A 15,044-nucleotide genomic window follows, 5' to 3' on the forward strand; every position below is an offset into this window, starting at 1 on the left:
GTATTAATGAGCCCCACTGAATGTCACTACAAAGCTCTCAAGGGACTAATTAAAGAAGAAAATTGGGGGCTTGATTCTATAAACTACTAAAAGAGTTGGTGTCAAAAGGGAAAGACTTGACATTTCTTTGTCCCCGCCTGTCATCTCTGCCTCGAATTTCCTGCTCTAACTGGAACCTGGGGACATTTTCTCAGTTGTGTCCCTCATTGGGATCCATTAAAACTTCAAGAAACTTCAGTATTTTAATTTGAGTTCTTGAGAAGTTTTTCGAACACTTTCTCAGGGAATGAGTCTGATGTAAATATTTAATGAACCAAGAGATTCATTAAATTCCTTGTGCTGTGTCTGTGCTGCTGAGCTGGGCCGGGCTCCTGGCACAGAGGCAGCTCCCAAGGTAAACCAAGAGAAGCTTCAAAAAGACATTTCTGCTGAGGAGCAGCTCCTCTGCCAGCCCAGCAGGGCTGAGGGCACTGCCTGCAGGCACTGAGGGCACAGGAGCCAGGCACAGACAGGCTCAAGGCAATCAGGACTGGGAAGACATTGAGCTGAGACTGCACTTGGGGAAACATCTTCACAGCCCTGGACATGGTGAGTGTGTGGGTGCAGGGCAATGTCCCCTGTGCTCCTGGAGGGATCTCCTGGAGCCAGCACAGCCCACAGCCTGGGGAATGTGTCAGGAGGACTCTCCCAGTTTCTCTGAGGCACAGCAGGAGGAGGAGGAGGAGGAGGAGGAGGAGGATGATGATGATGATGATGATGATGATGATGATGATGATGATGTTCTGCAGAGCGGGGCTGCCCTGGGCACCGTCAGAGAGACAGGGCAGGACGGCTCCTGCTGCCAGGAACGGCTGCAGGGGCTGAAGCTGGGGCTGCAGCCAGGGCTGCCCAGGGCTGTCCTGCAGAGCAGCTCCTGCAGCCCTCAGGGCTCTTGGCCAGCCCAGGCCATGTGCCACCTGCCAGGGACAGCTCTCAGCCTGCCTGGCAGCTCCCCATGCACTGTGGGGAGAAGTTGGAGGTGCAAGGAGCCACCCCCATCAGGGCAGATTCCTCCTGCTGTGGAGATGGTGCTGCATGGCCAGGGCTGCTCTCAGCTTTCTCCTCAAGGCAAGGCAAAGGGGCTGTCAGGTGTGTCTGTGTCACTGACACTCCTGCACTGTCCCACTGGGCTTCAGCACATCTGCCTCACATCTCCCTCACAAAGTGCCTCCTCACCCTCCTGTGCCTACAGACAGCAGCAGCAGCACCTTGGCTTGCAGCATCTCAGTTTGTGTGAGCTGCCCTTAAGGCCTTGCTGGCAGGGAGATGGCCCTGGGCAGTGCCCTGTGCTGGGAGGGGTGTGCAGGGCAGAGCTGAGCCCCCAGAGCTGGGCTGGGCTCTGGCAGCACTGGAAGGGGACAAGGCTTGGATAGAGAGAAACAGCTCCCAGTAGGCACAACTCCAGGCAGCAGAGCCAGACCAACACTTAGTATGCGTCTCTCTCTCAATCAGAATAGAGCAAAAAAAAGAGTTTAGGGAAAAGTATTTTGAAATTTGAGCCTTCAAAACGGCTACTATATTTTTCCAGCACATTTGAAGTGTGATCACCTTGAATTAGTGGGAGCTATTCTAAGCAAAGTGCATCTGTATGCGACCAGAAGGTCAGACTTCACTGTGTCAAAGGTAGCCTTGTTTTCCCTCTGGGCTCCTCAGCATTCATACTGAGAAAAATGCTGACAATGAGGCAGTAAATCAGCAGCAGAAACTCAAATTCAAAAATAAAAGTTTTTAGTGAAGTTCCCCCACAGGAAAAGAAGCAGTTTTGAGAGGATTCCTAAATTAATTGTATAGGATTGACCCAAGGAACTATCTCCTAACTTATCAATGTGTTCTTTTAACAGCCCACAATGCCCAGAGTGGGGAAATGTCCAACAGCAGCTCCATCAGCCACTTCCTCCTGCTGCCATTGGCAGACACGCGGCAGCTGCAGCTCCTGCACTTCTGCCTCTTCCTGGCCATCTCCCTGGCTGCCCTCCTGGCCAACGGCCTCATCATCAGCGCCGTAGCCTGCGGCCACCACCTGCACACCCCCATGTTCTTCTTCCTGCTCAACCTGGCCTTCAGCGACCTGGGCTCCATCTGCACCACTGTCCCCAAAGCCATGCACAATTCCCTCTGGGACACCAGACACATCTCTTATGCAGGATGTGCAGCTCAGCTCTTTTTCTTTCTATTCTTCATTTCTTCCGAGTTTTCCCTCCTGACCATCATGTGCTATGACCGCTACGTGTCCATCTGCAAACCCCTGCACTACAGGACCCTCCTGGGCAGCAGAGCTTGTGCCCACATGGCAGCAGCTGCCTGGGCCAGTGCCTTTCTCAATGCTCTGCTGCACACAGCCAATACATTTTCCCTGCCCCTGTGCCATGGCAATGCCCTTGGCCAGTTCTTCTGTGAAATCCCACAGATCCTCAAACTCTCCTGTTCACTCTCCTACCTTAGGGATGTTTGGCTTATCATTATTAGTGTCTTTTTAGCTTTTGGTTGTTTTGTGTTTATTGTTTTCTCCTATGTGCAGATCTTCAGAGCTGTGCTGAGGATCCCCTCCGAGCAGGGACGGCACAAAGCCTTTTCCACCTGCCTCCCTCACCTGGCTGTGGTCTCTCTGTTTATCAGCACTGGCATATTTGCTAACCTGAAGCCCCCCTCCATCTCCTCCCCAGCATTGGATCTCTCTTTGTCAGCGATGTACACATTAGTGCCTCCAGCCCTGAACCCCCTCATCTACAGCCTGAGGAACCAGGAGCTCAAGGATGCCCTGAGTAAAGGTTTGACTGGATTTTTTCTGAAGCAATAAACCGTGCCTTTCTTCTGCAAAGCACTCAGAATGGAAGTAACTATTATCTGTTTTGCTCATCTTCGTAACTTTTTGCTCCTGTTATACTATTTTTCTACTGTTATAATGTATTTCACAAATTAATTTCACCACTCATAATATTTGTGCATCAATATTTACCTTTCCTTTATAGCACAATGTCTTTTTAAAAGTTTATTCTCTGTACATTTTTTAAGTGAAATACTCTGGTCTGTGGGGAGAAATCAGAGCTACCTCCCTTCTGAACCACCCTGAGGACCTGGACAGGGTTGTGCTGTGTTCTGGGCACTGACCAGGAGCTGAGGGATGTGGAAAAGGCCTTTGGAGTCAGGGATGCTGAGAAGGCTGGGCGGTGTCACTGTGAGACCTCTCTCAAACCCTTTGGAAAGGACAGAGCCATCCCAGAGGGTCCTGGGCACTTGGGAAGGGCAGACATGGAACCAGTCTGCAAACAGGGCAGAGAGGGGCACTGGGACAGTCACAGACTGGTCAGGCTCAGCAGGGAAGGGCAGGTGGCAAATCCTCCTGCAGCCATTCCAGACACTGGCAGCACAAGGCAGGGATTGCAGAACCCGCGTGGGAGGGAAAAGAAGGGGATGTTGTGTGCCCAGACTTTAGCCAGGCCTGGGACATGGTCTGCTGTGCTCTCCTCAGAGCCAGATTGGAGAGAGCTGGGCTGCAGGAGGGGAACATGGGGTGGGTGCGAATTTGACTGAACAGTGAGGGTCAAATGTCATCCATGGCACAGAGTCCTCTTGGCAGCCACTCCCTGGTGACATCCCTCAGTGACTAGACCCTGTGGAACATTTCTATTATCTCTACAATGGCATGAAATGCACTTTCAATTCCTTTGTGCATGCTGCCAAGTTGCAGGGAGTCTGTGACCAAACTCAATCATTTCATGGTGACTGCAAAATGTAATTTGGCAAAATGACTGAGTTGGGTAAATTTGTCTTGCTGTCAGGGGCCAATCAAGCCACAAGAGAAGGCAGAACAAACTTATGCATCAGAAGAAAAGCAGTTCAATAGGGAAAAATAAACAAACCCAAGAAAAAAAAAAAAAAAAAAAAAAAAGCAAGACCCACCCGCAACAACCAAAAAACCCACAAACAACCCAACCAACCAACCAACCAACCAACCACAAAAGTCAAAGGTCACAAACAGAAGTAAAGAAAATCCACAGGAAATCTCCTAGCAGTGGAAAATGTTTAACCACCTTGTGGCAGGAAAGGATTCTTTATGTGTAGGTGCTGTTTTAATAAAAAAAATCTTAAAAAAGAAACTAATCCTCTATGCCCCTTGCCCCTCTCTTCTCTCCGTTTACTGCTGATCATGGTGTGACATGGAATGGAACAACCCTTGGGTCATCCAGCCCAGCTGTCCCATCTCTGTTCCCTCAGGAACACTTGCCCAGCCAAGCCCATGGGTTGGAGGGGGTTGCAGACACGCCTCATGTGGGGTGTGCACTGTGACAAGGGCAGGGAGAACAGAACAACATTTACACTTATCAAGGAAAGTAGAACAGAACAGCCTTGGAAATACAGATAAAGGATGTAAGTCCCACATACAGAAGTCACACAAAATGCAAACATGATGCCAGCTCAGCTTTGCAAGGCTGACAAAGCAGAAATTATGCAAAACAAGGAAATTGCCATCATTCAAAAGCAGGCATCGAGGAACAACAACCTAAAACATTGGATGTCAAAGACAGACTCCAAGGAACCATGTAAGGATTTTTGATAAGGGGTGCAATTATGTCAAATAAAGTGAAAGGAATTGGGGATAACTCATGAATAGATAATCAGTGTGTGTGATAAAAACTGTTCATTCGATGCTCAGTGCACTTGAACGGATGAAGGATCCCCTGAGTGACCAGCATGATGTAATAAATAATACCTGCTTTCAAATACTCAAAACTGTGTTTAGAAGTTTCTATCCTGTGGGATTCAGTATCAGTGGTGTCCCTGACACCATTATGGCCCTTGCACAGTTTCACAATGGCCCCTTGGTTCCATGAGTCCCTGCTGGATAACAATGGACCCTTGGATCTGTACTGTCAAAATGACCTCCTTGGTTCTGCACTGCCACAATGCTCTCCTTGGTGCCACGAGGCCTTGGTGTGTCACAACAGCCCCTTGGTTCCATGAACTGCCATAGTGTCACCACGGTCTCTTGGATCTGCAGTATCATAATGGACAATTGGTTACAAGCACCCCCACAGTGTCACAATGAATATTTGGTTCAACGGGGCCCCAGAGCGTCACCATGGCCCCTTGGTTCCACGAGGCCTTGCAGTAGGACAATGGCCCCTCAGTTCCATGAGGTTTTGTACTGTCAATGCTCTCCTTGGTTCCTCAGTGTGAAAATGGCTGCTTGGTTCCATGAGGTTCCTCAGTGTCACAGTGGTGTCCTTGGTTCCATGAGGCTCTGCAGTGTCACAATGTCCCAATGTTTCCATGAGCTTCTGTCCCATCAACCATGTCCTTTGTTCAAATGAGGCCCCGCAATGTCACAATGGCCTCTTGGTTCCATGAGGCTCCATAGCCTAACATGGTTGCCTTGATTCCAAGAGGTTCTGCTGTGTCACACTGGACTCTTGGTTCCATGAGGTTCTGTGGTATTGCCATGGTTTCCCTGGATCCACAGTATCACTATGGACCATAGGTTTCATGCAGGTTTGCTGTGCTACAGTGGCTCCTTGGTTCCATCAAGTGCCACTGTGTAACAATGGAATCTTGGTCCCATGAGGTTCTGGACTGTCACAATGCTGTCCCTGGTTCTGGACTCTAACAACGGACCCTTGGTTCCACGAGGTTCCATTGTGTCAAAATGCTCTCCTTGGTTCCACAAGGCCTTGCTTTGTCACAATGGACCCTTGGTTCCACGAGGTTCCGTAAAGTAACCATGGCCCCCTGGGATCTGCATTGTCACAATGGACAATTGGTTCCATGGGACCCTGCTGTGTCACAATAAACCCTCAGCACCATGAGGTTCTGGAGTGTCACAGTGGTGTCCCTGGTTCAACGAGGCCCTGGAGTGTCACAATATCTACTTGGTTCCATGAGCTGCCATAGTGTCACCATGGTGTCCTTGTTTCTGCAGTGTCATAGGGGACCCTCAGTTCCATAAGGTTCCTAAATGTCACTGGTGTCCTTTGTTCCATGTGGCTCTGCTGTGTCACCACAGCCCCTTGGTTCCATGAGTTTCTGTGCTGTCAACAATGGTTCCTTTGTTCCAATGAGGCACTGCTGTTTCACAATGGACCCTGGGTTCCATGAAGTTCTTCAGTGTCACAATGGCCCCTTGGATCCATGAGGTCACATAGTGTCCCATGGTCTCCTGGGATCTGCATTGTCATAACGGACCATTGGTTCCATGTGACATTGCTGTGTCACCATGGTCTGCTGGGTTCCATGATTGCCGTCAGTGTCACAATGGAGCCTTGTTTCTGTGAGGCTCTGAACTGTCACAATTGTCTCCTTGGTTCCATCAGCCCCCACTGTGTCATAATGGTCTCCTTGGTTCCATGAGGATACAAAAGCTTTGAATAAACACTGAGCAACACCTGCTTAACACACCTGGGAACATCTGTCTGCATTCAAAAGAGGGGTTAAAGGTGAGAATGGCACCAGCAGCATGCATCTGCAACAGAGATCCAGAGAAAGGACAGGGATAGAGAATTCAGCTGAAAGACTCAGAGAATTCTGCTTACAGAGATCATTTCTGCTCACACTGTCCCTTTGAGAAAGGTGACTGTGCTGGTTTGAAAGCAAAACCAGTGAGAGACTCCAAGTCAGTAATACAATTTAATAGGAAAAAGGAGAAAAAATAAAATACATGCAATAATACAGAAGAAAAACCACCGACAGTCAGAATACAACCTGACACCCTGTCAGTCAGTGTGTTGGTAGCAGTCCCTATGAATGGTGGCTGCAGTCCTCCTGTAGAAGGTGCAGTTTTCCTCCGAAGATCCAGCGATGATGTGGAAAAGGTCTGACTTTCCTCTGGGATCCAGTAGAAAGGGCTGCTTTTGCGTCCCGAACCCCAGTTTTTTATCTAGGTAGGAAAGGCTTGGCTCCTCCCCCTGGCTGGAGCATCTCCCAATGGGATGATGCAATTTTATCAGTCACACAATAGGACTTAATGGCCCATTAACAGAATATATCTTCTGGAGGAAGGATGGGTTGTGAAAAGATAACGATGATCATCCCCCTGATTTTATCAGATGGCACATCAGCAGAGGATATCTCCCACAGAGATGAGGATCACCACCCCTCCCACATTTCAGCAGATGGTGATAGAATACACATTTTTGCATTGTACCCCAGGACACTCCTATAGATCAGGAATGGTGTGGCCAGCAGGAGCAGGGCAGTGATTCTTCCCTTGTGCTCAGCACTGGTTGAGCAACACCTCAAGTGTTGTGTCCATTTCTGGGCCCCCAGTTTAGGAAGGACGTGGAGGGGCAGGAGCGTGTCCAGAAAAGGACAACAAGGCTGGTGAGGGGTGTGGAACACAAGTCCTGTGAGGAGTGGCTGAGGGAGCTGGGGATGTTTATCCTGGAAAAGAGGAGGCTCAGGGAGACCTCATGACTCCCTAAAACTCCTTGACAGGAGGCTGCAGCCAGGTGGATGTCAGGGTCTTTTCCCAGGGAACAGTGAAAGGATAAAGCTGTACAAGGGGATGTTTAGGCTGGACATTAGGAAATATTCTTCACAAAAAGGGTGGTTGGGCATTGGAATGGGCTGCCCAGGGAGGTGGGTGAGTCACCATCCCTGGAAGTGTTTCAAGAAAGACTGGATGTGGCACTGAGTGCCATGGTCTAGATGACAAGGTGGTGTTGGGTCACAGGTTGCACTTGATGCTCTCAAAGGTCTTTTCCAGTCTGGGTGATTCTGTGATGATTGTGACACTGCAGGGCCCTGGGGAAGCAAGGGGCCATTGTGACACTGCAGGGCCTCGTGGAACTGAGAGGACCATGGTGACACTGTGTATGACATGGCACCACAGAGCCAAGGGGCCACTGTGACACTGTGGGGCTACATGGAAGCAAGGAGTCCATTGTGACAATCTGGGTCCTGGTGGAACCACAGAGGCCACTGTGACACTACAGGGCCTTGTGGGACCCTGCAGAGCATTGTGACAGAGCAGGACCTCGTGTCACGATGAGGCCATTGTGACACTGCAGGGCCCATGGAACCAAGGGGCCATTGTGACACTGTGGAACCAAGGAGAGCATTGCAGCACTGTGAGACCTCATGGAACCAAGGATCCATTGTGACACTATAGGGCCATGGGACAAAAAGTGCCACTGTGACACTGCGGGGCTCAAGGATCAAAGGGACTTTGTAACACCAAGGGATCCCATGGAACCAAAGGGACATTGTAACACGGGGAGGACTCATGGAATCATGGAGACCATTGTGACACTCTAGGATGTCATGGAACTCTGATGGCACTAAATTGCCTGGGAGGGTTGATCTGGTGGAGGGTAGAAGGGCTCTGCAAAAGGATCAGGGCAGGGGGCAGAGCCTGCAGGAGAGATGGCCAAGGGCTGGGCAGGGCTGGCAGCCCGGCTCTGCAGGGGGACCTGGACAGGCTGGATCCAGGGTCCAAATCCAACAAGGTGATGTTTAACAAGACCAAGTGCCGGGGCCTGCACTTTGGCCACAAAAACCCCTGCAGTGCTCCAGGCTGGGGACAGAGTAACTGGACAGCAGCCAGGCAGAAAGGGACCTGGGGGCATAGATGGACAGCAGGCTGGCCATAAGCCAGCAGTGTGCCCAGGTGGCCAAAAAGGCCAATGGCTCCTGGCCTGGATCAAGAATGGTGTGGCCAGCAGGAGCAGGGCAGTGATTCTTCCCCTGTGCTCAGCGCTGGTTGGGCAGCACCTCGAGTGCTGTGTCCATTTCTGGGCCCCAAGTTAGGAAGGACATGGAGGGGCTGGAGCGTGTCCAGAGAAGGGCACCAAGGCTGGTGAGGAGTCTGGAACACAAGTCCTGTGAGGAAGGGCTGAGGGAGTTTGTAATGTTTATCCTGGAGGAGGCTCAGGGACACAAGGTGGTGTCAGGGTGCAGCTTGGACTTGATGATCCCCAAGGTCTTGTCTAGGCCTGCTGATTTTGTGATTCTCTGAAACCACCTCTGGAGCAGTTGCAGGATGAGCCCTGGGATTCCTCTTCACAAGCTCCAGCAGCCCAGGTCCTTCAGCTTCTCCACACAGCCCCAAAGCCCATCCTGTCAGTCCTGCAGAGCCTCTCCAGCCCTTCCTTATTGCCCACAGGGAGCCCCACACCCAGACAGAGCTGCCCAGATGTGGCTGCCTGGCCTGTGCAAGGAAGCAGCAGGAGGCACTGCAGGACCCTGCAGACAATTCCTGAAGCACTTGGAGGATGATCCTGCACCCCAAGGGATGTTCCCGTGGTGCCAACTCAGGAACTGAAATGGGGAGTGGGGCCAGAGAGGAAAGGGCAAACAGGGATGGTCTATTTGCAGGGGAGGGAACAGGGATGGGCAAGAGGAAGAAATTTGGATCAGGAAGGAGTAAAGAAAGCAAAGGTGAAGCAAAAGAAATGCTCAGGGCATTTTGTGGGTGGCTGCTAGGCAGCCCTGGCTCAGAGCAACAACATATGCAGTGGGGCAGGAAACTCACAGCTGATGGGAACAAACTTTCTGGCTGACTTCAGAGGCCACGACAAAGCTGAGTGGTTTCCCTGCCGGCCCCCAGCCCTTGCTGGCCCCAGGGGCTGATGGCATTTGTGCTCACTCAGCTCCATGTCCCCACAGCAGCACCATGGGGGTGCTGAGCCTGCTGTGTGCAATGCAAACAGGGTCTCCTGAGCCAGTGCTGCCGTGTGTGTGCCTGCAAGGATGCGGCTCCTGTGTGAGCTGGGGGAGAGGCCAGGGCTGCAGAGGGGGGATGTTGTTGGCAGGTGCATGAGGACACTCTGGGACGCTGCCCTGGGGTGTCCAGCGCAGTGGGGATGGATCATCCCCTGCTCTGCTGCTCCTTGCCAGGGTGTCCCCCTTGCAGGGAGCTTGCAGAGCACCAGCCATGCTGTTTGCCCCCAGCCTGCCCACGGCCAGCCTGGGGCTGCTCCCGGGGCTTTTCTGTGCTCAGCATTGGGCTGGCCAAGTGTTGTGGAGAGAGCCTGGCCAAGGAGCCTGGAGCCCCCAGGCCCTGGCCTGAGGCGTCAGCGCTGCCCCAGCAGTGCCCATGGCCTGTCCCTGCTGCAGCCCCGGCACTGCCACCCCCAGGGCTGTGCCCGGCCCCGAGAGCACTCAGGCCCTGCAGCAACACGAGGGCCAGGAGGGCAGCGGGGCAGTGGCACGGGAGCAGCACTGGCAACACCAAGTGCTGCTGCTGCTGCTGGGCACAGCTGCTGTACCAGCACTGATCTACCCCAGCTCTGCACACAGACATTGCTGCTGCAGCTCCAGAGAAGTGAACAAAAGAGGCATATCTGCAGAAAACTTTGCTGGAATAGCCTTTAGTTCACTGAAAGCCACCCAGAGCACAGCTACTCATTTACACAGTCAGTGCCCTGATGGAGACATAAAATCCAGAAATAGCAGGAAAAAAGCATTGATTTAGGGACAATATTAAAAAAACAAACAAACAAACAAACAAACAAAAAAAGCCAACCAAACTATAGGCACATTCAAAGTTTACTTTCATAACCAGTGATTTTCAGGAATTAGCAACCAGTTTAATGCTTCCTAAATATTCGAGTCATCAATGTCCACATGGCAGCCTTGAGCTCCTGGTTCCTCAGGCTGTAGATCAGGGGGTTCAAGGCTGGAGGAACCACTGAGTACAGAACTGACAGTGCCAGATCCAGGGATGGGGAGGACATGGAGGGGGGCTTCAGGTGAACAAATGTCCCAGTGCTGATAAACAGAGAGACCACAGCCAGGTGAGGGAGGCAGGTGGAAAAGGCTTTGTGCCTTCCTTGCTCAGAGGGGATCCTCAGCACAGCCCTGAAGATCTGCACATAGGAGAAAACAATGAACACAAAACAAACAAGTCCTGAAGAGGCACTAACAGTAAGAAGCCCAACTTCCCTAATATAGGGTTTGGAGCAGGAGAGTTTGAGTATCTGCGGAATTTCACAGAAGAATCCCCCCAGGGCATTGCCCTGACACAGTGGCAGGGAAAATGTATTGGCTGTGTGCAGCAGCGCATTGAGAAAGCCACTGGCCCAGGCAACTGCTGCCATGTGGGCACAAGCTCTGCTGCCCAAGAGGGTCCCGTAGTGCAGGGGTTTGCAGATGGACACGTAGCGGTCGTAGCACATGATGGTCAGGAGATAATACTCTGCTGACATGAAGAACATATAAAAAAAGAGCTGAGCAGCACATCCAGCATAGGAGATGTGTCTGGTGGCCCAGAGGGAATTGTGCATGGCTTTGGGGACAGTGGTGCAGATGGAGCCCAGGTCGCTGAGGGCCAGGTTGAGCAGGAAGAAGAACATGGGGGTGTGCAGGTGGTGGCCGCAGGCTACGGCGCTGATGATGAGGCCGTTGGCCAGGAGGGCAGCCAGGGAGATGGCCAGGAAGAGGCAGAAGTGCAGGAGTTGCAGCTGCCGCGTGTCTGCCAATGGCAGCAGGAGGAAGTGGCTGATGGAGCTGCTGTTGGACATTTCTTCACTCTGGACATTGTGGACTGTTGAATGAAGACATTGTAAAGCCGTGACCAACTCCTTTGACTCAATCCTATGCTATTTTCTTAGAAATCCCCTCAAAATACTGCTCTTCTTGTTGGGGTAACTTTGCTAAACCTTTTTCAGTTTGGGTATCTGTTGATGCCGATTTACTGCGTCATCCTCAGAATTGCTCCCAGCCAGAACACTGAGAAGCCCAAAAGGAAAACAGGGCTACATTTGAGACTGTGCAGTCAGCCCTGCTGGTCCCACACTCTTGCACTTTGCTCATTTCCCCTCTCTCTATTTCATTGTGATCGCCTTTAAAACATTCTTGAAAAACTAAGTGGACTTTGAAGGCTCCAATTTCAAAATACTTTTCCCCAAATTATTTTTAATTTTTTGCAGATAGACAGAGAGATACCAAGTGTTGTTCTTGCTCTCTGCTGCCTGGAGTTGTGCCTACTTGGAGAGGCTTCTCTCTATCCAAGCCTTGTCCCTGCCAGTGCTCCCAGAGCCCAGCCCAGCCCTGGGGGCTCAGCTCTGCCCTGCACACCCCTCCCAGCACAGGGCACTGCCCAGGGCCATCTCCCTGCCAGCAAGGCCTTAAGGGCAGCTCACACAAACTGAGATGCTGCAAGCCAAGATGCTGCTGCTGCTGTCTGGAGGCAGACGAGGGTGAGGAGGCACTTTGTGAGGGAGATGTGAGGCAGATCTGCCAAAGCCCAGGGGGACAGTGCAGGAGTGTCAGTGACACAGACACACCTGACAGCCCCTTTGCCTTGCCTTGAGGAGAAAGCTGAGAGCAGCCCTGGCCATGCAGCACCATCTCCACAGCAGGAGGAATCTGCCCTGATGGGGGTGGCTCCTTGCACCTCCAACTTCTCCCCACAGTGCATGGGGAGCTGCCAGGCAGGCTGAGAGCTGTCCCTGGCAGGTGGCACATGGCCCGGGATGGCCAAGAGCCCTGAGGGCTGCAGGAGCTGCTCTGCAGGACAGCCCTGGGCAGCCCTGGCTGCAGCCCCAGCTTCAGCCCCTGCAGCCGTTCCTGGCAGCAGGAGCCGTCCTGCCCTGTCTCTCTGACGGTACTCAGGGCAGCCCCACTCTGCAGAACATCCTCCTCCTCCTCCTCCTGCTGTGCCTCAGAGAAACTGGGAGAGTCCTCCTGACACATTCCCCAGGCTGTGGGCTGTGCTGGCTCCAGGAGATCCCTCCAGGAGCACAGGGGACATTGCCCTGCACCCACACACTCACCATGTCCAGGGCTGTGAAGATGTTTCCCCAAGTGCAGTCTCAGCTCAATGTCTTCCCAGTCCTGATTGCCTTGAGCCTGTCTGTGCCTGGCTCCTGTGCCCTCAGTGCCTGCAGGCAGTGTCCTCAGCCCTGCTGGGCTGGGAGAGGAGCTGCTCCTCAGCAGAAATGTCTTTTTGAAGCTTCTCTTGGTTTACCTTGGGAGCTGCCTCTGTGCCAGGAGCCCGGCCCAGCTCAGCAGCCCAGACACAGCACAAGGACTTGAATGAATCTCTTGGGGCTTAGTTCTTGTTTATATCAGACTCAGTCCCTTAGAGAATGTTCAAAAAATTTCTCAAGAGCTCAAAGTTAACTTTAAACACTGAAATTTCTTGACGTTTTAATGGATTCCACTGAGGGTTATGACTGAGAAAGTGTCTCCAGGTTCCAGATAGAACATTGAAAGCTCTGATGACAGGTGGGGACAAACAAGGGAAAGGTGTCTGTGATGCTGAGCACACCTGGATGTGTTTCAGGAATGCAAAGGGCCAAGGGCTGAGCCCCAGCCCCTGGCAAGGCACATCCTGTCCCTCCCTCATTGCTCAGGGCTCTTCCCGGCCCACTGGGCTCTGGGCATGTGCAATGCCAAGGGCAGCACCATGGGGCGGCCCCTGCCAGGCTGCTGAGCAGGGACAAGGAGGCAATGAGGCCCCAGCACAGCAAGGCTCACTTGTCCCCTGCTGGCCTCAGGCCCAGGGCCAGCCTGCATGGCCCAAGTGCTGCAGGAGTTGGCTGTGTCAGGGCCTTTCAGCTGCTGCCCATCCCTGTGGCCTCTGCAGCCCAGGCTGTCCTACGGTGTCCATGCCCTGCGCCTCTGTCCCTGCAGGCTGTCGTCATCCCCCGGCTGCCCCACCTCGCTGGCCCCTTCCTTTGCTGACAGCTCTGCCTCCTGCCTGCCTCTGCCTGGACACACAGAGCCTTGGCCTTGACACCAAAAGGGTTTTATTCAAGTTTTACTGTGCCTATGTTCCTGTGAACTTCATGTGCCTATGAACTTTCAGCAGAGAAACAAGGCATTGTGGGGCTGCTTTCCCAGATGGGACAGTTGGAAGAAATGAAGAAGACATCTGGCTCAAAGCTGCAGTGATAGAAAAATCACAGACTGTAACTGGGAAATAGGCATGACTTCTATGGAAATGGGTAAATTGTAATGCACATGTAGTGACTGAAGTTAAGCCACACGCTTTTAGAATCACATGTCCTCATGAGGTTAGGTGTTATCCTTTGCTGGACCTCAGGCCTGAATAAATTATGCCCTTTAAACACCAGATTAGTTTCAAAGAGTCTTATTCTTATACATCGGAGATTTGGTAACATTGTGGCCTCAGGGACCCAAGGAGTCCACTGTGACACTGTGGAATCTCATGGCACAAAGGCTCCATTGTGACACAATAGAATCCCATGGAACCAAGGGGCCTTTTTAACCCTGTGGGGCTGCATGAAACCAAAATCCATGTGGACACAGCGGGGCCCAATGGCACTGATGGTCCATTGTGATAGTGCAGATCCATGGAGACCATTGTGACACCACAGAAACGCCTGGAACCAAAATTCCATTGTGACAGAGAAAGGTCTCATGGAACCAAGGGTCCATTGTGACACAGCAGGACCTCATGAAAGCATGGAGGCTATTTTAAAAGTCTGAGGCTTTTTTAAACTAAAGGGCCATTGTGACACTTCAGAGCCCTGTGAAACCAAGGGGACCCTAGTGACACTGTGGGGCTCAATGGGACCAAGCGGTCACTGTGACACTGTGGGGTGTCACGGAACCAATCGTCTGTTGTGACACTGCAGAGCCTTATGGAATCATGGTCACTACTGTGACACAACAGATCTCATTGAACAAAGGGGCCATTGTGACACTTTGCAGCCCCATGGAACCGAGGAGTCCATTGTGACATTACTGGGGCTTGCCAGGCCAAGGGGCAATTGTGGCACTGTGTGGCACGGTTATGGGGGGCAATTGTGGGGGTTTAGATTAGTCCCTGCCCTTTTCCCAGGCCTCTGGCAGCAGGCAGTGTCTTTATTGAGGTGGTCAGCACCCAAAAACTCACTCTCATTTGCAATATCTTTAATAATGGCTAATTCGGTCTATTATAGCATGAATTCTTTATTTAATAGACAGAAAACGAACAGACGTAAGACTTAAACTAATACTGCACAGGAATAAGGACAAAAAGAGACTTCAACCAGGTATATACAGCACGAGGTTAAAGGTACCTCTTAATATTACAGCTAGCAAAGATATAACTTAGGATT

At 51.8% G+C, this 15,044-nt stretch overlaps 2 protein-coding genes across 2 annotated transcripts; one reads left to right on the forward strand and one right to left on the reverse strand.

The window, feature by feature from the left end:
- The first annotated feature begins 1,903 nt into the window (after nt 1-1,903).
- LOC148220873 (olfactory receptor 14J1-like) lies at nt 1,904-2,976 on the forward strand. Its single transcript, XM_088180605.1, has one exon. It carries the CDS (start codon nt 1,904-1,906, stop codon nt 2,834-2,836), a length of 933 nt encoding a protein of 310 aa, XP_088036731.1. The 3' UTR covers nt 2,837-2,976.
- A 7,586-nt stretch (nt 2,977-10,562) lies between these two features.
- Nucleotides 10,563-11,495, reverse strand: LOC148220874 (olfactory receptor 14J1-like). Its single transcript, XM_088180884.1, has one exon. It carries the CDS (start codon nt 11,493-11,495, stop codon nt 10,563-10,565), a length of 933 nt encoding a protein of 310 aa, XP_088037010.1.
- Nucleotides 11,496-15,044: the final 3,549 nt, after the last annotated feature.

This window comes from Sturnus vulgaris, chromosome 30, assembly GCF_052056855.1.
Source record: "Sturnus vulgaris isolate bStuVul1 chromosome 30, bStuVul1.hap1, whole genome shotgun sequence".
Classification (NCBI taxonomy): Eukaryota; Metazoa; Chordata; class Aves; order Passeriformes; family Sturnidae; genus Sturnus; species Sturnus vulgaris.

Excerpts from the sequence above, each read along its gene's own strand:
- LOC148220873 (XM_088180605.1), top strand. The coding sequence starts at position 1,904 with ATGTCCAACAGCAGCTCCATCAGCCACTTCCTCCTGCTGCCATTGGCA.
- LOC148220874 (XM_088180884.1), bottom strand. The coding sequence starts at position 11,495 with ATGTCCAACAGCAGCTCCATCAGCCACTTCCTCCTGCTGCCATTGGCA.